Source organism: Sapajus apella, unplaced genomic scaffold, assembly GCF_009761245.1.
Source record: "Sapajus apella isolate SASKATOON/1434 unplaced genomic scaffold, GSC_monkey_1.0 scaffold24, whole genome shotgun sequence".
In the NCBI taxonomy this organism is placed as follows: Eukaryota; Metazoa; Chordata; class Mammalia; order Primates; family Cebidae; genus Sapajus; species Sapajus apella.
The window spans coordinates 19,567,729-19,592,952 of NW_022436964.1; the positions used below are offsets into that span (position 1 = coordinate 19,567,729).

Here is a 25,224-nt window from a genome sequence, read left to right on the forward strand (position 1 = left end):
CCACCTCCACTAGCTAAATGAGCCCGGGTACAAAGTGGACATAGCAGAATGCATAAGGCTCTTCAGCAACACAGACTTCCCCCTCACCAAGGCTGGTATGGCCATTGCTACTGCTGAGCTGCTGAGCGCCAACCTGCCCATAACAGAAATGAATGCTAAGCCTCCCAAAGTGGCTGTATTCCCCACAGGGACAAACTGGCAGTTTTATTACGTAGGATCTTTTTTCATCAAATAGGGTAAAGCAACTCTCTTAAAGGCATAGAGAAATATTCCAGATATAGATTTGCCTTTTCCATCGTTCTTCCATTTATAGTTATTTTATTCATGAACATATCCTACAGGATCCTACTACTGATTATAGAACTAATTACATGGCAAAGGGATGTGAGCTTTCACCACAAAATTCAGAGGTCTCATGTTTCATCACACAGAAGTTGCTCACTCCATAGAACAAGAAATAGAACAGCCTGCTAAAGCCTCAGCCATGATGTCAGCTAGGAGACAACAGATATCCATCAATATTCGCACCATTTCTCTCACAGTCAGAATGCATAGTTCCTGGAATCAAGGAATTGAGTTGGGAGTAGCCCCTCTATTACACCAAATAAGCCATTTACATGATTTTTGCTTTTCAGGCCTTAAACATTGAGCTTAGTGGCTTTGGGGGTCCAAGTATTCAAGGCAGGACTGCTTCCACTTGGGAACCAAGTCATGATTTTATTAAACTGGAAGCCAAGACAGTCAGTCCTAAGACGATCCCTTGGCCAGTTTGGGTTCCTCATGGTTCTGAACCAAGAGGTAAGGAAGGCTAGTGATTCGGGTAGTTAATTGCAGTTATAAAAAGGAAGTTGGGTTATCGCGTCATAATTGGAGCCAGGAGGACTATCTTGCAACTTGTCCTCTCAGGAGTCTCAGCTTCATAGTCAATGGAAAACAATCATAACCCAATAAAGACAAGACTTCAAGGAATGAAGGGTTGAGTTACCCTATCAGCAACCTACCAAACAGCCCTGGCAGAGTAAGAACGTGCAATAGAGGAGTTAGTAAGATGTGGTCATCAGTTTAGGCCTAATGACCAACTAGGGAAGTGGGAACTATGGCAATGATCTTAGTACTTATTTACCCAACTTTTATCCATATTTTATATAAACAGAACTGTTGTATATAAACATTTTATCATTAAAGACAAAAGAAAAAATTAACCCTTAACACATACTTGCAAATACTCCATTAAGCTTTCCTCCATTCCTGTGGGAGTGTGTCATCTAATTCTTGTCATGAGTGGATACAGTTCTAGATGAGAATTACCACCAATAGCTTTAAAATCAGTTAATTCTTCAGAAACTCCGACTGAATTTTGCCATCTTGACTTTGATTGGCATTGTTACTATTGCATTGGAACCTGAGTATAAAAATAGAGTGGATTTATAGCTTGAAGTCTTCATTACAGCTTTTTGAACCCAAGAGAGAATAATCTATTAAAAATATAAAAATACTTGGGGTTTATTATTTCCTGTTAATAATAAAGAATCGGTTCGGGCATGATTGCTCATGCCTGTAATCCCAGCACTTTGGGAGGCCGAAGCGGGTGGATCACAAGGTCAGGAATTCGAGACCAACATGATGAAATCCCGTCTCTACTAAAAATACAAAAATTAGCTGGGCGTGGTGATACTGCCTGTAATCCCGGCTACTCAGGAGGCTGAGCAGGACAACTGCTTGAGCCTGGGAGGCGGAGGTTGCAGTGAGCCGAGATCATGCCACTGTAGCCCCAACCTTGGTGACAGAGTGACACTGTGTCGTCCCTCCCCCCCACAAAAGGAATCAATATGCTGTTAGTAATTATTAGTATGCTATTTCTAGAGTCGCCATTTTATAAGCTTAAGTTTGAAATTTAGTGGTAACTTTCTAAACAGTGAGTTTTACAGTTTTGGGTTGCATATACCTTTGAAAGTGTGAGGAAAACTATGAAACTTCTTTGCAGAAATATGGGTAGACACACAAACTGCAGAACTTTCAAGTTTTATACAAGTTAAAACCTCAGTTTTAGAGGCTATTCCACATTCAGGTGAATGTTTGTCTCCATCCAGGTTATTGTGATTACTGATCATGAGTCATTAGCTATGTGAACTCCATAGTCTTAAGGAACTTCATTATCTTTTATTTGTATTTTCAAAGACAGAGAGTGAGTGAGCAAGAGAGAGAAACTACATTACACTTAGACCAAAGTTAAAAAAAATATTTGGTGGATTGAATGGATAAATAAAAACCAGTTACATTTCTCTGGTTGTAGGTTAAGTTCAAGTTTTAAAATGTCTGAGTTCTAAAGCATAAGAAAATACTATTAAAAATCATGGCAGGAAGAGTATTATAGCCAAGTAATGCACTAATTACAAGGGATTTGAAAGACCTCTAATTTCCAAGAGAAATCAAGTACGAAAATAAGATTAGAAACTGGGAACTCTTCGTTTTGTATGGAAATTCCAAATATCTCAACAGTGGCAATGGCCGCGACATAAAAATGCCCAAATTAGTCAGATTATTTTTCTTTCTAGTCTAGTATTGTCTCTATTAGCTATAATTTTGCCTACCGTTTATTTATTAAATTACATTATTTGGATACATTTCTAAGCTACTGGCTTAAATATCAATGTAATTTGGAATGAATTTGGTGCTTCCGTGGGCTAAGCCAATAGTGTAGTTCTTTTCTTTTTTTTTTTGGAACGGAGTCTTGCTCTGTCGCCCAGGCTGGAGTGCAGTGGTGCAATCTAAGCTCACTGCAACCTCTGGCTCGTGGGTTTGAGTGATTCTCCTGCCTCAGCTTTCTGAGTAGCTGGAACTACAGGCGTGTGCCGCCATGCCCGGCTAATTTTTGTAATTTTAGTAGTCAGGGGTTTCACCACATTGGCCAGGTTGGTCTCAAACTCCTGATCTCATGATCCGCCTGCCCTGGCCTCTCAAAGCGCTGGGATTACAGGTGTGAGCCACTGTACCCGGCAATAGGGTAGTTTTAGAGATAACTTTACTTTACAGAGCCATCTGGAAGTATCATGCTGGAGAGTCTCAAAAGGGTATTTCTGCCTTGTATTTCTTTCTTTTAAAGAAACCCCATATAAATGGGCTTTTCCATATTCTAAGAGGAGGCCCTATATATATTGTGATTTGAAAGAAAATTAAATGTCTGCTAGGTAAATCATTTTAAACTTGATTAGGGTGGTGGTTACATGATTGTATGTGTCTGTCAATACTCATAGGATTGTACACCAAAAAGTGAATTTCCCTGTAGGTATTTAAAGGAAAAAACTGGCAGCATATCTTAAGTGTGTTAAAATAAATTTTAATAAGCAAGTTCAATGTAAGAAAGGAACTTGAGTGCCAAAATCAATGTGAAGTGACATAAAACAAACACATTATGAACATCCAAAAACCTGGATTTACAATGGAAATGTGACAGCTTCTGAAATTAAATAGCACTCAATCATTAATTTCCTTCGAGGGTAAGATTTGTACCCTGCTGGGCTTATAATTTTCTCTTTGTGCTGTTCACGGGTAAATATTGCCAATTTCATTTGACACAAAAAAGGAAAACAACTTAATTTTGTTTCTAAGTTAATGGATGACAGATACTACCCTCCAGATGAGGTACTGAATTATTAGCTTCCAGGCAGTGATTTGAGGGGGAAAAAACCAAGCCGTTTCCAATGTATTTGTAACAAGGAAACAAATTTATTGATTTTAAAAGACAAGACACCATTTTGTTTTGAAAAACACAAGAAAGCTAGCCTGAGTTCAAGTCTGAAATATTCAGAAAAATCCTACTAATATCTTTAGTATGTTCCAGTCATTTGTTTAAACAACACACTAAAAGTTAATATATATTTTTATAATTATAAAAGTTCCCCAGTTATTGTACAGTACACAATACAAATCGCCCACAAACTATTATTTAGCTCCTGCCAATTTTGAGAGGACATGATATACTAAAAGATTTAGCATTTCTCACAAAAATCACATCAGGAAATACGTATTTACAAAATCAAATACATTATACAAAAAACCATCACATGTTATTCGGTAAAGATGTTTTTAAATAATTAAAAAGTTTATTCAACTGTAGTCCAAAAACTGGAAAAGAACATTACATTATCTCACACATACAATCTCTACAAAAGTTGCTTACCTCATTTACATAATATATTCAGTCGATTGTAAAATAAATGTTCAAATATCTCCTAGTGTTACTATGTTTCTGTGCTTGTGGGACTGAATAATGTAATCGGCCACTTACTAAGTGAAATTTAAATGATGGCACTTAAAAAAAAATACAGTATCGTAAAAAAACACAATGAAAGAAGTTTGACCCAGAAGGTACGAAAGCCCTGAGTGATAGTGGAGTTACTGATTGGTAAGCACTACAATTAACCTAATTAAAAGTTTACCACCTCAGGCACAAATTTCCAAGTTTTCTCAAGGCACTCACTTAAAGTTTCTGTAACCAACGCATTGGTCACCACCATAGGTCCAAATTGATGATGGAGATGAGTAGAGAAAAAAATTTGCTTTGGTACAAAAGATGCTTTTTAAATGAATACAATTCAGTAGCTTCTTTATTGGATCATTTAAAATTGTGTTTACCAGGTTAAAACAAAGCTATTGTTTCTTCAAAAATACTAATTTACTGAAGGAAAAATTTACTCGGTTATCAACAGTCAATGGGAGTTTTAATATTTTCTTTCCTCCCCAGAATCAAAATTCTTCTAAAAAAGATTTGTTGTCCTCATTATTGAGCTACATAAACAATTCTTACCAAAGATTTCATTACTCAGGGCTTCCAATCCCAACATCATAATTTATTTAAAAAAACAAAGGAAAGACGGGGGGAAAAGAATCAAACCAGAATCAAATAAGAGACAAAACACATTTTTCTTAAAAAAGAAAAAACAAACAAAAAAAACAACATATTATCAATTATTTTAAGGAAAGGGGAAAAAAAATCCTAGGCAGTCACTTTGTAAGTGGCTTTTACTATTTAAGTAAAATTGGTAAACTAAACTCAGGTCTACTGGCACATAAAATCACTAGCAGCAATGATCAAGGCATGCAAACTGAGAAGCATTTACAGTAAATCATCATGAAGAATTCAAAAGAAGAGAGTTAAATTAAAACCCTTTGAGTATTGCATGTTAACACATGAGTAATTGAATGGTTTGACTTCCTAAACTGCCTAAAAAGCAAGGTTTACGGCATACTTGCACTATGCTATGGATGTCCTTTCACTAGACATCAGAATAGGTTACACTCTTATTTGCGCCCAGCTAGGGCAGCATAAGCACATCTGCTGACAACACTGCTTTCATGTTCGATCACACAGGGAACAGGGAATCAAGTGCATGAAGAGATTCCCTTGAACAAAATCAGCAATGGTGTAAGCAGACTGACATTTAGAGATACCAGAAGCAGTAGTCATAGCATCTCCTGACAATGAGCTTAAAATCAAGTGCTTTGCTCTCCATTCTGTCTATATATAATTTTTTGACAAAGTATTAAAGTTTTGGAGCATAGATAAAATTATGCCCTGGGCAAAATTCCCAAACAATATTTTATGAGCGATCTAACTCCAAATAGCCTAACTGCCCCCAAAGAGTTCACATTCTCTTAATCCACTCGAACTCGTTTCTTCCTAAGGCTTCACTTACACTTGTACTTTCTAAAGCTAAATAAATGAGATCTTTTGTTTTGTTTTGGGAAAAAAAGAAAAAAAAAAAAAGAAACTTAACCCTTTCTTTATACCTTTTAAAGGCAATCTAGGTACCTTCAATGTGCAGAAATCAGTTATGACATGGGTCTATCCAGGCCCATGTATCTGTCCTCCTTTTCTAGAGACTATGGTGTGATGCTAGAAAAGTTGATTTTTTTTTTTTTTCTGTAAACAGTACACTTACTTAGATGGCAGTGAATATTTGGGAATAAATATATCAAGCCCTCTTGAAGAAAAATTAAGAGTTGTATATAAAATGCAAGTGTTCGGCGTGGAAACACTTTCTCTTCCTACCCACCCCCCTTAAAAAAACAGCATAATTAGACATTTGGATATAGAGTATACTTTACCGGTCTAAGTCTAAATAAATGATCTGAAAGGCTTTTGTCCCCCATTGTATATCTTACAATGCTCAAAGGGTTAATAAAGGCATTACATCAAAGGGGTTTTCTAATACTAGAACTAAGCACTGAATTAATGCTTCTATTCCAGTTTTTAAAAATCACCAAACTTGCAGAAATACTAGGATTCCATTAATTGATTTGTTCTAACCCTATACATGGAGGTTGTTCTGATCTAGCAACAAGCCCAAATTTCAATAGCACTGCATGCCAATCCTCCTCCCCCATGTTCTAGTGTGATTCATACAGATCACAAAAGTTCTGATCTTAATTTGTGGGTGGCTGTTATTTTCTCACCAAGAATGTGTGTGCAGAGGGGTTATAATAAAGGTCAATTCATTATATATAACCACTGCCTCAAATTGTACACAAAGGTGAATTGCCAAGTTTTTACTTTCTACTTGTGTCCACACAAGGAGGACCAACATCACAGTGACACACTTTTTTCTTTTACACTAATGTTTCAAGCACAGCATTATTTTAGACATTTCAAATATATCATCTGAGGAATTTTCAAGAATTTGAAAATGCATTTAGCACTTTTAGACAGTGCATTCATATAAAAAGATTCATGATTACGGCACTAAAACCGCATTCATTCCTGAATGACTTTTACAGCATTCTACAAGAACGTATTCATTTTTACTTGTCTACTAGAAATCAAAGGCAGTCAATGTTGCACACTACTAATTTCAGGTATGCAGTGTTAAAACCATTTTCTAAATTTTACTTTTGTTTTTAAAGTACACCATCTAAAGAGAGGTGCATAAACCGTGCTATACAGTACAAGAAAAATCACAAAAAGGAAAGCAGATTTCTGAAAAGGCAGTTAAGACTTATACAGTCAGTCCAAACACAGTTTGGATGAAAATCCTGAATAAGTGACTAGCAACTTGATAGCCAAAGAAAAAATTGAAAATTGGGCCCTGTGTCTTCCAAGGAGATGGTTCATCCATTCCACCCTATTGTTCACTGGTTTCATGAATGCAAATCTTTTGGGTATGATTTTCAAAGTACAGGTCAAGATCAAACTATACCCATGATACTCAATCCTGTCATATGAAAATGTCTTTTCTAAAACTTGAAAATAGCCAACATAACTTCCTTAACCTTCTTCCTCACTGAAAGTGTAGCACTTGATTTATACAATAATATTTCATGACTAGTGATTGGTTATAATTGCAAGAAATACAAAGAAGTCCTTAAAATGTATACTTGTATCATTTGTGAATAAATCTATTAAGAAAGTGTTACTGTCTAATATTATTTAGAAAACCTAGTTTCAATGAATGAAAAAAGGGAAAAATGGAAATAAATGCAATAAATGTCATTGCTCAATTTGTTCAAATGTATAAATTATGTTTTTATATTCTCATGTATTTCACGATTCAAATTCTAAATTGATGAAAATGTTTGTGTGTATGTGTGTTCATGTTTTACTGTAAACTACAAATAACTGGAAGTAACATAAACCATAGGCCTTCTTTTCTGTTTTGGTCCAAACTATTTACAGTAGTCACAAAGAATATGCCTAAATATTCATAAAGGAGATGAGAATATTTTTATTGAGTCAAGTTCAAATGTTATAATGTTTATTAGTTCTTAATCTGTCCTAATTTAGAACCATGAACAATTGGAAGAAATGTTGAATTCTGGAGCATCCCCAGTCCCTAAGTCTCATCAATCTAAATTTGCCCATTATTATCAGATTCCTCTAATGATACAAATATATCCAACGTTAAATTAAAGGAAACAATGATAATAAATACATTTAAAGTCATCCAATAAACAAAATGAAACCAGTAAATACATTTGGTCCAATACATAGTATCATTCAAGGGATGGCGGATAGAGACAGGAAACTGAAAAAATTCAGAAAGGAGAGCCAAAATGAAGAGTGTCTTTTCACTTTTTGATTTTAATTTTACCTGTAAACACTTCCTATGCACAATGAAGTAGATACATGATCTTTTGCAGCTTATGTTTTGTTTGCCTTTTTTGTGTGTGTTTTGGTACAAATCCATTGTCTTTTTGGGAGGAAAAAGAGGTATGGCAATTTAAATGATATTTAGATGAAGGTGATGCTACTATGCTAGTGAAGACTTTCAAATATATGAGTTGTATAATAAAAAATTTGGATCTGTTTTCAAAGTTACATCTAAATATTTAAATTTTACTTAAGAAATGTTGTTGATGTTATTTGAGTAGTCTGAGGCAACCAAGCAACAACAGCTTAAATACACCGTGTATTACCCGATAAGCCATTTGGTATTTCTAACTTTACAGACTGGCTCGCCTCTTCTTTCCACCCCCCCCACCCCCCTGCCCCAATACAACTGAAAAGATAAACATCTTGGGTTTAACATAGGCCTCATTAATAATCTGTGAATCAATTTGTGCTTTTTTTTGGCTTTATTCTCTATTTTTGCTGATTAGTATTTTACAACTATTTAAATGAACAGATGTGCCTTTTTGTGTTTTAATCATTAAATAATTTGAGGGCTTAAAAGAACCTTGGCTTTTCATGCAAATTAAAATAGGGCTGGGTGTAACTCTCTAGGATCTCACCTTCTGACTTTGTAGCAGACTCCTGCCCCATGGGCACTCATGTGTGCATGTGGACACACCGGCACCTAGACACACAGACAAACATTTAGACTGAAAAGATGCACTTCGATAAGTATCTGCTTACTCTGTTAACTTTCTAAAACGGTAACTAGATAAGAATGGTCTAAAACATATATGACTTTATGTAACAAGTTGGTATTAAAACTAGCCTGCTATTCCACACCCTTAAGCAAATATGCAGCTCTAAGAATAAAAAATAGATTCACGGTCACTCAAAGGGGGAAACTGATTTTTGTCTTTTTGTTTTGCTTTGCTTTCCCTAAATTTCCTTTGAAGAACATGTCACCTGTCCTTACTTCGGGAATCTGAAAATGACAGGCACACTTTGTCAAATGGATTGAAGAGTTATTCACATGAACAAAATAAACCTTACTAAACCTTAGCTTCAGTTCTGTTTTAAGGCACCATGTAATAGCCGAGGTACGATGATCCCTGATGTACATTCTTCAATGGCAATGGTCCATCCAGCCACCTATCCAAATCCTACAGAATCGGGGATAAGTAACAGTGAGGTGTGCCAGTTACACTGCCTTCAGGTTCTGTTTACAATTTAAATCCACATATTTTAGAAACCAGGAAATAGTTTTGAAGGAAATAACGTTATGTAGGTTGCTACATTCCTTGCATTCTATAAATTTTCTTTTATAATAGCAGCATATTGAACTACTATTAGGAAAAAGACCTGGAATAAAAGAAAGTCATCCAAATGGAATGGTTTCCTGTATGTCCAGCTCAGCATAAGTAGCATGTACACTTAAAAAAAAAGTCAAGTCATTTTTTTCTGCTTCAGTATCTAACTCTAACAGCCCCCACTTAACAGCAGAATGCATCTGTGCAGTGGTCCCAAATACAGAATCAGTAGTCTTTAAACGGAGGAATTGGTATGCAAATAATAGTTAAAATTCAATGTTTAACGGAAGCTTGCATTGTTAACATGGTTTAATAATTATGTACACAAATTATGTACATATTAGCATAATCTCTTGCAATTCTGTCATTTACTCTGAACTGATAAATGCACAGCTCAATTTTTCCTCAGAGAAAAATAGATGACCTTCCAAACCCTCTAGCACTATAATAAAAATGCTCTGTATTCTCTCTCCGTACTCAAAATGTTATCAAAATAGTGTCTTATGGTTCTGTCCAATGAAAAGCACCTTTCAAAAGCAAATTTGATGCATCTGCTGCCAAATGGGCATGCCTCCAGTGTAAATCAAAAAAATTCATTTCTTTTGATATTTCACAGAAGTGCATCTAATTAAAAAACTTACACATGAAATCATACACCAAGACTAACAATCAACAATAAAATATTTTAAGCTACAAAAAATGTAAATTACTTTTTAATTTTAAGAAAACGAAACATTGACATTAAGTGTTGTAAAAATCCTTCTTGACACCTGAAACTAAGGGAAAAAATTCATTATTAAGAGGCAAATAATTTGCTTACGTTAAAAATAAAAAGACCTGCCAAAATACACACACCCATTCCATTTCACAACTCCAAAAAGTTAATGTTCAGCACAGATAGAATTTGACAACAGTCGACCTTCAGGCTTATTAAATTTTCAACTTAAGCCCATATCAACAGGGGTAATGTAAGCTGGAAAAATACGCTTTAATATTCTTTAGACTGCAGTGTAGGTATTTCCCGTAGCGCTGCACTGTCTGATAGTCTGAGTACTTGTGACAATGTGCTCGCTGTGAATTGGATTCAGGAGGCTTGGCTGCACGCCAGTCTCGAGAACAGGCTGCATGCAGCCCACCGGAAATGCCTGGCTCAGCTCTGTTTTCTCTCTTTTGGCTTGAGGCTCTGAAGAGTCATCCAGTTCTTCATCCATTTCACTTTCTACTTCACTGCCTTCATCTGCACAAACAAATAATATCAAGACGATTATCAGAAGACAAATCAGCAAACAACATCAACATGTGCTTTAGAAACACTTTAATATATAGTACATTAAGAAAGCAAACAGCTCTCCTCAAATGCTGTATTTAGGCATCTATAATTCTTTCAAACATAGCAAGGAAAGTTTATTTTTGGCAATTTGTGATTGATACTTCACTAAGATTTTTAAAAAGGACTTTGGAATTTCCCTTAGTATTTATATTAAATAATGGCATAATTTGTGTTATAATAAAGTAGTCACTTTGGCTTCTGGGGAATGTATTGAGCTGAAAATGCAAACACAAAAAAAAAGTTTTGGTTTTGTTTCCTTTAAAATTCTACACTAAATATAAATTTTATCTATGCTAGCGTTAATGTGGGTGAGACCTATGTTGATAATATTACTACTGCATGTATAAACAGAGGCTGCTGTAGAGACTTTTTGGCACTCATCAATGTTGTAGATGGTCACAGTATAAAATAAATCCTTAATTTTTATTATAAAAATTATTAAAGCCGAGGCAGTAGTATCAGATTAAAAATGTGCAATGTATTTCCATTATTGGCAACTGATACTATTAATAGCTGGTATTCATTTCTGGAAATTAAATGTGTTATATAGTCACTATTACCCCCAAATTGTAATACATTTTATATTAACTAAAGCATCATTATAATGGAATGCTATTTAATTTTTCCCAGCATGCACTGTTAAAATTCAAAAGTACAATACAGAGAGAAAATGCACATATACAGCTTTACTACTGTGTGAGAGTCTCCTCAGAATACCTCTTCAAGAGGAATAATTACAGTGGCTTGTATAAACAGTCAGGTCTCCATTCTCTATTATTCTATGGCATATCACATACAATGAGTGTACAACAAGTATCTCTTTGGTCAGATTAAGTTGGATTCTTTGCAAGCAGTAAGACTGCAGCTTTACCAGTTGGTAGACACCCATAGCAAAAATCTCTGCTAATGCAGTTGTCTCTACAAACAAGGCCCTTTGACTTTTATTTCATTATGATTGGGGCAAAGATGCTTCTAGAAGAAAGCAGTGAGACGTAAAGGCCTTACCTATATGGTTGTACAGTGTACAGCCACCGGGAGCAAGGTCTGAGAAATGGCAATTTGTGATTAAACATGTGGAGATTAACATACATTGGCTACAAATGTGTGTCATGCATTAGTGAACAATAAAACAAAGAAGTACTCTTAGATGAGGCAAAAGATATCTTGGCCTACCTACTTTATCTAGTTACCTTTTTGCCTCTGGAAAATGAACTTAATGATAATATTACAGTGTGTCAGAACAAGTATATTCAAACGGTTGGGGATTACAGGGAGAGGGATATCTTTTGTACACATTTGCTTCCTCAAGAGGGTATGCTTGAAACATGTTTGCATGATATATTTTGGTGTTGCATGTGTTTATACATAAAAATGTCTGGAAGGATCTTAACACAAACTCTTCATGGTGGCAGTCTCTTAGGGTTGTGATAATAAAGCTTCACTTTCTATAGTTACTAATTCTCTGTATTATTTGAAGTTTTTATACACAGCAAATATCCCTTTTATTATCAAGGACAAGAATTCTCATTTTGTGGGAGAAGCCCACAGAAACTCCTAGGATTTCACATTCAATCTTTAGGCCCTGAGTATGCCCCTATGACTCTATATCAAGAGGCATCAGAAGGTCTGGGGGTAAATGGGATCAGCACCGCCACATCCAGCAGGTGAGGACAAGTCATACTGCTTCTCTGCTACCTGTTCACACACTTTCCTGTGCCTAAGAAATTAGTGTCAAAATAATAAAAGGGGCAGCACTGAAAAGACAAAAAATCATTTTCAAGCAAGAGGGCAGTGGAGACAAAGTGAGGAAAGTCCTTCTATCTATTTTGTTGTGGATGGAAAGGGCAGTGAGGTAATAGATTGGACAAATTTAAGTGTTCCAGGTAGGTTTCGCTTAAGTCTAGCTCTGGGTGACAGGTTTCCTTTGGAGAGTCTACAAGGTAACTTATAAAAGCAAGCCCATTCTCCAGGTCCTAAGGACAAAGGAATGTAATTTTGTAGACATTTTATACTTCTATTAAAAACTCAAAGATACTTCCTAGGAATCTACTTCAGGTTATGGAAATTTGGTACATAAAGACTAAAATTAGGAGCTAGAGGAGTTTACAGAGAACTGTGTGGTTCAGCACGGCATGAAAAAGCCTGGCTGGAACTCAGTCTCTGACTGAGCAGTAAAACTTTACCGAACTCTGGGCACCCCGGGATGCAATTCCTGAATTTGGGTTATGAAGCTTTGGTGTGAGTATATCATCAGTGTTGCTTTATGTTGGACATGGATTTCAGTTACCACCTCTCTTGCTCTAAAATTACTAATTAATATCATCACTGACTTATTTTTCTAACAGTTATTTGGTTAATCCTATAGGGTATGTATTTTTAACAACAATTTTTTTGGCTATAATTTTCAAATCTCCTTGTGTTGCTAGCGTACTGAGTACCTTAATATAGCACTCTCTGGAGAACAGCACTGTACCTCTTTGCAGACTCTCCAAGTACTTCCTTTTACCTCATTTTCCCCAATGGCTCTGGCCTAGAAGGGCTAAGTGTGTAGCTCTTCCCAGTCTATGTGCATTTTTGTATCCGTCTCTGATAGCCAATCACCATAACAGCTCCTCAAAACCTCAAGATACCTCCCTGCCTCCACCACCTTTTAATAGAAAGAGTTCTGTTTCCTGCAGTGTTTAATAGAAAATTTACCTGTTTTTAAAAACTGTACTGGTATTTTTATCAGTATTGTTTTGTTTGTGCCGTTTATAAAGGTGGGTAAGACTTGTGTGTTCTATCCCTAGTCCATCTCCTGCTAAGTCCATCTCGCTCTTTTTACTGTGTGATTTTGTTGATCATGTTATCTTATTATACTGCACAGAGTGACAATGCTGGTATTAAAATTTCAGACGTATATATGGTATCTTCTTCATCTATACCACTACTAATCTTGCATTTACAGTAAACCTCATTCCTATCTCCGAGTTCTTTATCTACAGAAAAGTATGAATTGGTGAAACAGGTGAGCTGAGAAATCTTTTTTCTTGCCTGGTGGGCCTTGAATGAAAATATCTCATCCAATTTTATCACTTCTCTCCAGGATTCTAGCCATGATCAGAAATAATTTGTCACTTGTAATGAACTTCAGGCAAAAAGTGTAAAGAAGTTTATAACTACATTTAAATTCAATTATCTGCATTTAATGTATCTCACATGTAGAAGGTACAGGGATGAAGAAAAATGGAGAAATAATGAAAAGACATGAGTGTCATCTTTATCTAGGATTTTTATGCCACTTTCACAAAATCAGAGTGTTGTAAACATATACTATATTTTCCTCTATGAGAATTTGTCAGTAAAAAAAGAGTTCTTAAAATGTACATTATTTTTTATTTTTACCTTTATCCAGATTTCCAGGAGACACGGCATTTAAATCACCAAACTGCAAAACAATAGTCATTTGTGCAATAGTTACTACTGGGCAGAATAAAATCATATTCTATCAGTCTGTGGTAAAAACGCCACTCTATGACTCTTTAAAACTGTAAACTAGTGGTCATTTTGATCTCTAATTACACGGGTCTCATAATTTTCCAGTCAAACTTGTCAAATTTGAACAGTTTAAATTATGTCACAATTTAGCTGTCTTAGCCTCCTTGCAGAAGGATACCAATTTTCTCTGCTTTCCATGCTCCTCTTTACCTTTTATTATTTCAACTCAGCAATGAAGAAATAGGGGCCTGGATGACTCGGATGAAGACGGATGTGGTGAAATGAATTTGGAAAAGCCCTACTCAAGCAGGACACATCCGCTCCATCCCCCATGCTTGGCTGGTGAGTCTACCTGGAAGTTTCTACATTAGAGAAACAGGATCCAGCACTTTAGCTGAACTCTATTTTTAAAGCTTTTATTAGTAAAAATGAAAATATAATAGAAACTCCAAAATTGAAGGTATTTATTTTTACAAAATCTTTGAGACTTCTCTCTTTAAGTTTGATGCTCTTATTTACTAAGATAATAGGGTCCCACTTTAAAAAGAAAGGCATCTGATGATTACTAATGTGAACAAAAAAGAGCTTGAAACAATATAGAATAATTAAGAGCCTTTAGCTTAGACATTATTTTCTAACATGGTTCAATAGTTTGAAAATTTTACAATGAAAAAACACATTTTGAGAATCTCAGTGTGAACAAAGATAGATACACTGAAATAAAAATTGAATAGAGTAACAAAACTAATCAGGAAAAAGTGAAGAGAAACTGCAAGGCATCTACTTTTTACACAGTAAACATCATTTTTTTTTTTTTTAAAGCAATAAGTCATTGTTAGAAATTCAGATTTCTCAACAGGCTTAGAAAGGACGAGGCAGAAATTCTACTTATATTCAAACGTTTGCTTATAAAGAGTTCCATGATAGGAGTATTTTTTTTCATCTACAAGGTTTGTCTATAAAGGAATAAAACTGATCTTATTTTGCAAACATACACATATTTTTTCCCCACCTAGACAAGTACTGTTCTTCACAGTAGCTACCCTGGGAGCTTATACATTTATTCCAAGGTCCAGGGTTCTGAAATTTCTCTTCGACAATCAATTTCAAGAGTTAGTTTATGTATCACTAGGAGAGCCCATCTTGTTATTTTATATTCAACTGTGGCTCCAAACACTCCAGATTTCATTTATTATACTTGGTCCTGGGATGATTTGACTACTCAGCAAAATTAAATTCACCTCTGACACAATTCAGGATATTTAAAATAATGTCATTTTATTTCTTAGCATTTCAGAGGCATTCCACAACATTTTTAAGCCACAGGAGCATTACTGGAACAAATGTGTAGCTTTCCTAGGTGACTGCTTTGAAGGAGATGGGGCCCCCTAGACATGTAACTATTAATATATTTGAAAGTCTGTGCCACTGCTTTAGAGTTATTTTTTAGAGTTATTAAAAGTAATAGCAAAAACCACTATTACTTTTGTACCGACCTACAAAATACATAGATACACCCTACAGGCCAATAAATACAAATCATAAATACTGAAGTTTTTAAGTTGTTCCTAATCATATAGGTCAGATCCTTGTGTAAGTGTAAATAAAAATCACAGTGTAAATTCTGTAGGTTTTCTTGAATTAAGGAATATAATCTAAATGACAAAAACCCAAAGAAATTTTTAAAAATCAATTTTTGGTATTAAATATTTTAGAACTATAAACATAGAATGTTCAAAACGGAAGAATCATTTACAAGTTATTTCTAATGGACATAACACAGTAAGATATAGATTTAAGGTACTACTTAACACTTAAGTTCTTGAAATGAGTTGGCAGTGATGATTCTAAACACACCTTTATACTGATAAAAACTGAGTATTTGCTGTTGAAAAGTCTCTGAAAGTTGTTTGTAGCTAAGTTATTATTGCCATTGCTGATCTATAATATCACACAAGGCGTCTACCAAACTTTGGCCATACTTGAAAATTTTCTACAAAGAAACACTGCATTTAGTTGCTACTTAACTCTGAAAACATGACAATTTCCTTAACACAAAGATTTTCCTTAGACGTTTCTACTTAATATGAATAATATAGGTGATAATTCAAGATGCTGAAAACAGAAACCAAAACAGATGAAATCTCAGAGATTATCATTAACAAAAATCCAGTTACATACTGAATGCCGAGGCTTGTCATTACCCACTACACTGCACAAGGTATAAAGAATCACCGAGACAGTGTCAATGCCTCGAGGGGTCTCTGGGATCAATTACAAAGTTTCACATATACAGCAAATACAAATTTTAAAAATCCTGTGAAGAAAAGATTTTACTATGCCATAGAGCTGAAGGTAAAGGCTTTTATATGCATTTTAAATGTGAAGGGAAAATAGGCCTAAAATTATAGAGGGAAAAACACTTTAGCCCTACAGATGGACTGCATGAGATTAGCAAATTAGTTCACTCACTCATTTAGTCAATAAATATTTATTGAGGGTTTACTACATGCCAGGCACTATGGCAGACAATTCTAGTCAGATGAATTTGGAAATATTCTGTCTTCAGGAGCTGAATAACAGACATTCCCTATATTCTGAAGGGTAGGTAGGTTTGCAGAAAAATGAGCAGCTTAGGAAATCTTCGGGAAGGTGTTAGAAGTACAGGATTCAAATCTTAGAAATGGAAACCAATTACATGGGTTTATGGCATGCAGCAGGCAAAGCAGCAGGAAAGAAGTGCATGAACAGCAGCAGGGAAGACAGAGTGGGCAGAAGGAAAACAGCACCATAGATAGGGGCCAGGTGACGAGATCAGACCTGCACAAATCAAAAACGCAAGAGAGGCCAGGCGCGGTGGCTCACCTGGGGTCAACAGTTGGAGATCAGCCTGACCAACAAGGTGAAACCCCATCTCCACTAAAAATACAAAAATTAGCTGGGCATGGTGGCAGATGCCTGTAATCCCAGCTACTTGGGAGGCTGAGGCAGGAGAATCACTTGAACCCAGGAGGCAGAGGTTGCAGTGAGCTGAGATCATGTCATTGCACTCCAGCCTGGGCAACAGGAGGGAAACGGTCAAAAAAAACCAGAAAACCAAACAACAAAAACAACAACAAAAAACCCCAAAAACCGGAAGAGGAGGAAGCATAAAAGATTTAGATTAAAAATAAAAAGGGAAGCTGACAAAAAAGTGGAGATTATTATAAAGTTACGGCATCACAAATTGGGAAAACTTACTGTTTTGTAATTTTCTCTCTTGCACAAAGGATTAGAGGGGGCTACTATTCATTGATTTGACATCTTACCACTTATAGGATGTGTTTGTGGTTCAGTATATTGTAGGCTTTCTCTTAAACAGACTGCAAGTGTCACACTGTCAATATCGCTTCCCTGAAGAGGCTTTTCCTGGTAGCCTTGAGTATTGCCATCCCTGTCTTTCTCAGTCGCTGCATCATGCTCACTTCCTACAAAGCACCCACCACAACCTGCAGAGCTTTTTGTTTCCTCATGTAATATATGTCCTCCCAACAAAAATCTCACTGCCACGGGTAAGAAAGTTCATTTGTTCTCTTCATAAATGTATCCCAGAACCTCGTACAGTGCCTGATACACATTAAAGGTTGAATAAATACTTACTGGATGAATGAATTTACTTCCTTATTTCAGCCTCACCAAAACAACTTAGGAATCTGGCAAGCTAAGAGTTTAGATTTCATCTTACAGTTACTGAAAACAATGAGTTGATTTGTCTAACGTCATGTAGTAAATATAGTATTGTTAGGTTTGAGACCAGATATTCTCCTTGGTTTAGAATCAGAGAGAAAGAGACATGAGATAGGATGGGGGGTGAGAGAGAGAAGGGAGGAAAGGAAGAGGGGAGACAGCGCGACACCCACACATGGAGGAAGAAATATAAACTAAGGAATTTTAAAAGTGCTTTGCAGTTAGAAAGCATATGGCCTTCAATGTTTGAATTCACATTCTATCAGTCAGAGGGAGAAACAGGAAACGTTCCGAAGAGAAAGTAGCACAGACCTTAGAGAAAGCCTATCTACCGAGTCCAGCTCAGCCGTAGATCTCCCGGACCAGGGGGCGCTGAAGGCATTAAGAAGCAGACACCCAGATTTCCAGCTCTCTGGTAGCCCCTCCCACACGGTGGGAGCTCTCTTTCCCCTCCTGTATTTCCCCTCTGGAGTCCCCTTCCACACTCTTCGTGGAACTTTTCTCTCTTCTCCCTTTTCTCTTTTTCTACCTAAATAAATCACTTTTCTGCAAAAACAAAACAAAAACAAAAACAAAAGCAGCAGCAGCAGACATCTGATAGAACAGAAAAGTGGGACTATCTGGGAATGAACAGCTTTCTGAACTGAGAGCCTTAGCGAGCTGACAGCATTCCGGGCTAAGGGCTTCCAGCAGATTGACTCACGTATTTATTGTCTCCGAACAGGTGATTATTATTAACAGCAGGTGTCCTCTGTTTTCTCATAGAACCAAGATAAACTAGGTAGGCAGCTGGTGCCTGCTAACCACTGATCAAGGACAAACTAGAAAGTATTCTCCACGAGGGAGCCACAGGGGCAGGGTCACATATCCCGTGCCTAAAGAATTGTTTTAACTGGTGTATGATACACATATACTGTTTTGTTACTTTAGAATGCTCCAAGTAGTTTTCCACTTGGGTGGGGGGACAGCTAGGTTTTCCTTGCCACTGTTCTTAGCAAACAATTTAATTTTATCGTGAACTCAGCATTTCTCAGCAATCATACACTCAGCATTTCTCAAGACATATCTATTGTTTTCCCAAGAACTGCAGACCAGACATGCAAAACCAGTCTCACTCTACTATCTCAGTACTCGGAAAAGATACCAAAAGAACTGCATCTTACATAACTGCTCTTTTAATAAGGACAAGCCATCTCGAGCAGCCAGGTGAATAGCCTGTATAGAAAAATCACATCTTTCAGAAAATCTCCCTGTATATCCAGATTTAAAAAACAAACAAACAAAAAACCCAAAACCAAAACACTTTATTTGCAAAAACAGATGACCTGAATTTGGCCTGTGGACCACTGTTTGCTGACACCCGGCTAGAGGAAGAGCCTGTAAGGCCCTGGAAGACCTGTTCCAGTTCATTAACAGTGAAAGAAACAATAGATTTTATTTTTGAGAAAGGTATATAAGGACTTGGGCCACAGGAAGGACATGGAACCAGAGGCTTCAAGAGAGCGCAGCTCATGCATATGGGCATCAACTGATGAAGGTCACAAGGCAAAAAAATAAAAAGGGGGGGTCAGCTTTTAAAGACAGAAATGAGTTAGAAAAATAATCTTCTTCCACTTTTGCTGGGAACTTGCATACACAGGCAAAGAGAGACAGACCAAAGCTGGTGTTTAACTATATGAATTAGTGAATGAAGAAGGAAGAAGCCTAGAATGAGAGAAAGGATTGAATGAAAGTTGGCAAGACAAGAGAATGGAGAAAAGTTTACATGTATATTAATTCAGGTAGGGCAAGCTTCCCTAATGAGATAATTGCTCCAATCTGGATGGCAGGTGAAGATGTAAAGAAAGAGTCTAATATAGAAGTTCTCCATAGGAAAAAGCAAATAGGGAGTGTTCCAGATGATGATGGCTTTCAGGGTGGGTCATCAATGGAGACATGACAGTAAGATGTATGCCAAGTGGAGGTGGAAGCAAGAAAAAATAATATACTGGAGGAAGAACCTATAATCCATAAGTAATCAATAAGCAATATTCATTCAGAGCCATATTTTCATACTGTAACAGCTGCCTATTGCTGCTGTAACAAATTACCACATTTAGTGGCTAAAAACAAGACAAACTTATTATCTTGTTATTGTGGAGGTCGGAATTCCCAAAAGGGTTTGGAGTCACTAAAATCAAGGTGTTGGCCAAATTGTAGTGCTTTCTGAAGGGTCTAGAAAATAATTTTTTCCTCCTTTTCCAGCTTCTAGAGGTTGTCACCATTTCTTGGTTTCTGGCCTCCTTCCATTTTCAAAGCCAGCGACGTCAGGTTGAGTCTCAGACTGCATCACTCTGACCAATTCTTCCACCTCTCTCTACCACTTTTAAGAACCCTTGTAACTACACTGGGCACACCTGGATAATCCAGGATAATCTCCCTATTTTAAGTTCAACCAATTAGCAACCTTAGTTCCATTTGTAACTTAATGTATTCACAGGTTCCAGGGATTAAGATGTGGACATCTTTGGAGGCCCATTCTACTGCTTATCACACAAACATAAATTATGTTTTTAAAATTATCACATTAGCTTGAGTGAAACATATGACTTTTTTTTTTCTAGTACTGAAGAAAACATATCCAACGAGATTAAGCTATTTGGAACACAGTAATTTTTTCCTCAATTTTGTTTATGTTCTTCACTAAGGGTAAGGTACAGTGGTATATAAGAATCAATTAATCTTTCATGATATATTTTCCACTTGTACATTTGTACTTTATTTTTCATTTATAGACTTTTAATTTTATATAAAAGTTCCCACGAGTCTGAAAGTGTTTACAGCATGCATTTCAAGGTCTGGGCTGTTCAAACTATACATGCATCTAAAAAGTCTATGAGGCTCACAGAGCTGAAAGTTGTTAATGAAGTTGACAGGGAAGTCATTCAGAGAAAGAAGTGGAAATCAAAACTGAGGAAACCAAAATTTACTAGGGGGTAGTGGGGCCAGAACAGTCTTAAGCTCCATATCCAAGTGAATTTCTATCAGTAACTCTAAAGTTACACTCTAAGGAAGAGGATACATCCTGGTTTCATGAGCACCAACCCATGCTACCAGCTGCACCACAAGCAGCCCCAAAGACCTTGAAAAGCCCTCTGTCAGCACTTCTCAATGGTTCCATGAGGATCCATGCTGTGCAGAGGCAGGCAGGCAGAGGCCAAGGTGCTGGCATGTGATCAGATGGAGGAAGTGACCACAGGCAGTGGACACACCAGAACACACAAAACAAATACCACATTATCACAAGCATTCCTGCTGACCTGGGAACATGATCATCACCAACAGAAAGGCCACATATGTGAAAATGTTAACTAGAAAAGGTTACTCACTTGAGGGTCATCAGCCACCTTGGAGACCAGTTCTGCCAGCAACAGTAACTTTAGATAAACATATGTAGGGGAGAAAATATGTATGTATGTGTATATACATACATACATACAAAATGATGGAATCATTTTGCCAGTTTCTGTGAATGAATCATTAGCTCTACGAAATCAGATATTTAGGCTGTCACAGGCCCAAAGAACAAATTATTATAACATTTTCTGAAGTAGTTTCTATCTTGTGGTTGGAATAATATACCTCTTTGGGAAGTTACCTTTTAACTTGCTTGAATTCTATATATTATCCTTTCTCTCCATTTCACAAACAAGTACTTATAAAACCTTTTATTCATTTCTACTTGTTAAGATTTAATTCAAGGCTAGCTATGACTGGCTAGTTAGCACTAATTATGTTTATGCTTCTTCTCTAATGTTCCCATTTTCTTTTCTAATTGACTTGTTTCCCCAATCTATTTTGTTGGTTGTGTTTTTCAAAGCATTGAATTAGTTTGCCTTTGATTACCACGTTGGCTACATACCAAAGAATGCTGTTGGATTCTTTGTAATTCCATGAATCATTTGACTCAACATTCAAAAATTGTTTGCCGGGTATTCTTCCAGTTGCAATACAGTATTATCAATGCCTTCATCTGTCTTTTTATTATGTTTTATCAATTTCAGCTTTTAGGTTTATCTTTGTACAGTCCCAAAAATGATAATCTAATTATATACACTATTGCTTAGATTGTCAAAGCAGAATTGATTTCTTCAAATCTAATCCAGAGTAGAAAGCAATCAAATACCTATCAGATACTTGTGTATTTATGGAAAGGGGAAGGAGATACAACTAAAAAAGATTGGGAACCTACTATGTGTCTGTCTGCCTGCCTATCTACTCTACTTACCTACCTAAATTAATCTTCACAAAAGCCCTATGAAGAATGTCCTTATGCTTATTTTGTTGAGAAGAAACCTAAGACTCAAGCAAGGATATTATATATAACTTTCCCATGTTGCAAAGATATTAAATGGGAAATACAGAATTTAAATACAGCCATGGAACATAGCATGGAAGGAACAACATAAGAAGTAGAGCCAGCCTGACCTGGGTTTTAAACACAACTCTACCACTATCAACCAACTATGTGATCCCATGCCTGACCCCATGAGGTCAAGGCTGCAGTGAGCCAAGATTGTGCCACTGAACTCTAGCCTGGGAAACAGAGCAAGACCCTGTCTCAAAAACAAAAACAAAACAAAACAAAACAAACAAACAAAAAAATTATGTGATTCCAGACAAGTTAAATTCTTTGAGCCTTAGACTTCCCAATATATGAACAGACAGTGTTAACATGAGGACTGAATTTGCTCCTGTTTGCAAAGGGACCTAAAACAGTGCTTCTACCATGTTGTATTATCTTTAAAACTCAATTTTCAAATACTGTTGATAAAACCATAGAATTCCATTTAATAAAAGGTCATAAGATGGTGATTTTAAAATGAAATAAATGTCTCTAGCTAAGTGGGATTCCAGGAAGGGTACCGTATGCTTTGACTTCAGGTTGACACTGTAAACTCAATCTACGGCTGGAGCCCGAAGTCAGTTTATGTACTGATCAAGCCACTTATGATTCAAGCAAGCAAATACCATAATAAGGGCTGGATTGAACATGGAGGAGATGCTTGTGCATGCATGTATTTGTTATAATGGGGATGATTACACAACTGGAAATAATTGATCAACTTAGATGAGTATCAGCATACATGCTTGACCTGAGTCTTTCTCTCTCTTCTTTAAAAAAGTCAATGAAGGAATAAGGCCCTTTAAAGCCTTTTTTACAGAATCAGGGAGATTGTTCACATGCAGATTTGGAACTTCCTTACCCAATGCTTATCTTTTCAACATTCTATACTTAGCTTGAACTGTGTAACATTTTACAAATAATATATAGCTCAGCAATCTCCTCAGATTTCAATTTGATTAACCTTAGTTAATAAAAGTGATCAAAAAAACGGTAGGTAATGGCAACTATTTTGGATGTTTTTTCTAGGTGAAAAGAAACATCTTGAAATTTCAATATAAGGAATCCAAAGCATTATTGTTTTCTTTAAATGTCTCCCAAACAAGAACCAAATAAATCAAAGCATTTTGCATTTAGCATTGATACATGGTTTTACAACTGAGGAAAAAGTTGCTGACTTTAATTTTTAGTTTTATAACATTTGCAAGGATTATTAACATTCCATTTGGTAAAACCTTGTGTTCCTTGGTTACTTTTCTATACATGTGTATGTATACTTTTCTATCTATCTTTAAATAGTTTTTATTGAAACCTGCTAAGGCCAAGATCTCTGGTAGTTTGCTCCACACATGGCAAATTCTGTCCTGTAGTTCTGTTGGTCTTGCTCTTTTGGGCTAGCCAGCTGTCTTGGCAATGTGTGCTGCTGGCCACTCTGTACATAGGGCAGCGTATTTACATCACGATTCTAACTGTTAAGGATTTTTTGCCTGCCCTGGGGACACAGCAGCAGATGTACCTTTATACTGCTTCTAAATCTCTAAGACACACTTATAAGTGAGGTGGTAAAGTGTTCAACTTAGAATATGGGCCTTAGTTGCCTTGGAAGAGAAAAGTAGTTTCAAAAACAGGACCATTTAACACCACCATCAAGGCCAAAGCAAGAGGGGACTTTGGCCCAAGACCCACATTATGGAGAACTCTGCTTTGTCTTTTCCATTGCCATTCCCTTTCCTACAGTGTAAGGAGTCTGCAGAGCCAATGGATGTGACTTCTTGGAGCCTGTGCTTCCCTCCCTTTCCCCAGACCACCTCCTCTTGTTATCTGAGACACTAGAATTCCCTGCCCCATGGCTCTGAGTTCCCTTCCAGGCCCAGGCAGGTCTCTTCTCCAAATCTACCATTCAGAGGCATGAAGGGACAGCCAAAAAGGGGCAGCTATTTGCAAAAGGTAGACAAAACTTGAACACTGGGCTGAGGTATCCACAAATCTGAGCACAAAGCTGTTTATAAGATGGGGAGTGATGAAGCAGTCTAGGGGCCAGAGGCTGGGGACACGTGCTGGCTATGTCTATGTCACTATTTTCTGGCATGGAACTCAGGGGAGACAGAATTACAAATCCAAACTCAGCCTTCCAAGTTGTTATCAAGACATATTTGTCAAGGTAGGTGGATAGATTTTATTTATAGTCTGATTCATAACTTTTAAAATATTTAGACATATGGTATCCTGAGCTCTGCAAATTGCCTGGTTAGGCCAGGCAGCACATCCTTTAAGCAGATAAAGCTGTAGGGGAAATAGAATGAACCTTGCTCCTAATTTAACACTGGCTCCCCTATATTATTTAATAGGAAAGCACAGCATTAATTTATTATATCAGAGGACCATATCTTAATTTTGATTATACCACCTCTGTTTTTTGGAAATCATTAACTGGAGAGACAGAGTGGCAGTTAGAAACCTGTTCTCTTTGTGCTATGAAAACCTTTACAAGTATCAATCAGGTTTGAAGTGCTTGTATTATCATCACACAAGGCCCATATTCTTGCAGAGAATCTCTAATTTTTATGACATTTTATGGGAGTATATTTCATGTAAGGATGGCATAAAGAAAGGCAGAAAACAATTCTTGTGAGTTTAGGAATTTGCCTATCCCAAACAAGAGCTATTTCTTTATAAGGGGGTCCAGCAACCACTATCTTCACCTGTGGTTGAGAGCAAAACCACCCTGAAGACAATCTCAAAGCCAGAGCCATGTGGGCTAGGCACAGGATGACAGAGTGCAGCAAAGTGGCCAGTAGGTGGCACCATCATGCTTACTCTATGCCAGGGAATCTTTTCCTCTGGTTGGGGCGGCCCAAATAGCTGCAGTGCTACCTGACAAACTCTTCAC

General features: G+C 36.7%; 1 protein-coding gene across 9 annotated transcripts in view; it reads right to left on the reverse strand.

Moving 5' to 3' along the window:
* Positions 1 to 3,704: 3,704 nt before the first annotated feature.
* The window catches only part of RFX3 (regulatory factor X3), a 295,708-nt gene continuing 274,188 nt past the window's right edge, over positions 3,705 to 25,224 (reverse strand). For all 9 annotated transcript variants that reach the window (XM_032291035.1, XM_032291029.1, XM_032291028.1 and 6 more), the window contains 2 exons: positions 14,132 to 14,174; positions 3,705 to 10,654 (listed from right to left, as the gene is read on the reverse strand). In XM_032291035.1, the coding sequence (XP_032146926.1) occupies positions 10,416 to 10,654; positions 14,132 to 14,174 (282 nt within the window). In that variant the 3' untranslated portion in view covers positions 3,705 to 10,415. The remainder of the gene's footprint in view (positions 10,655 to 14,131; positions 14,175 to 25,224) is intronic.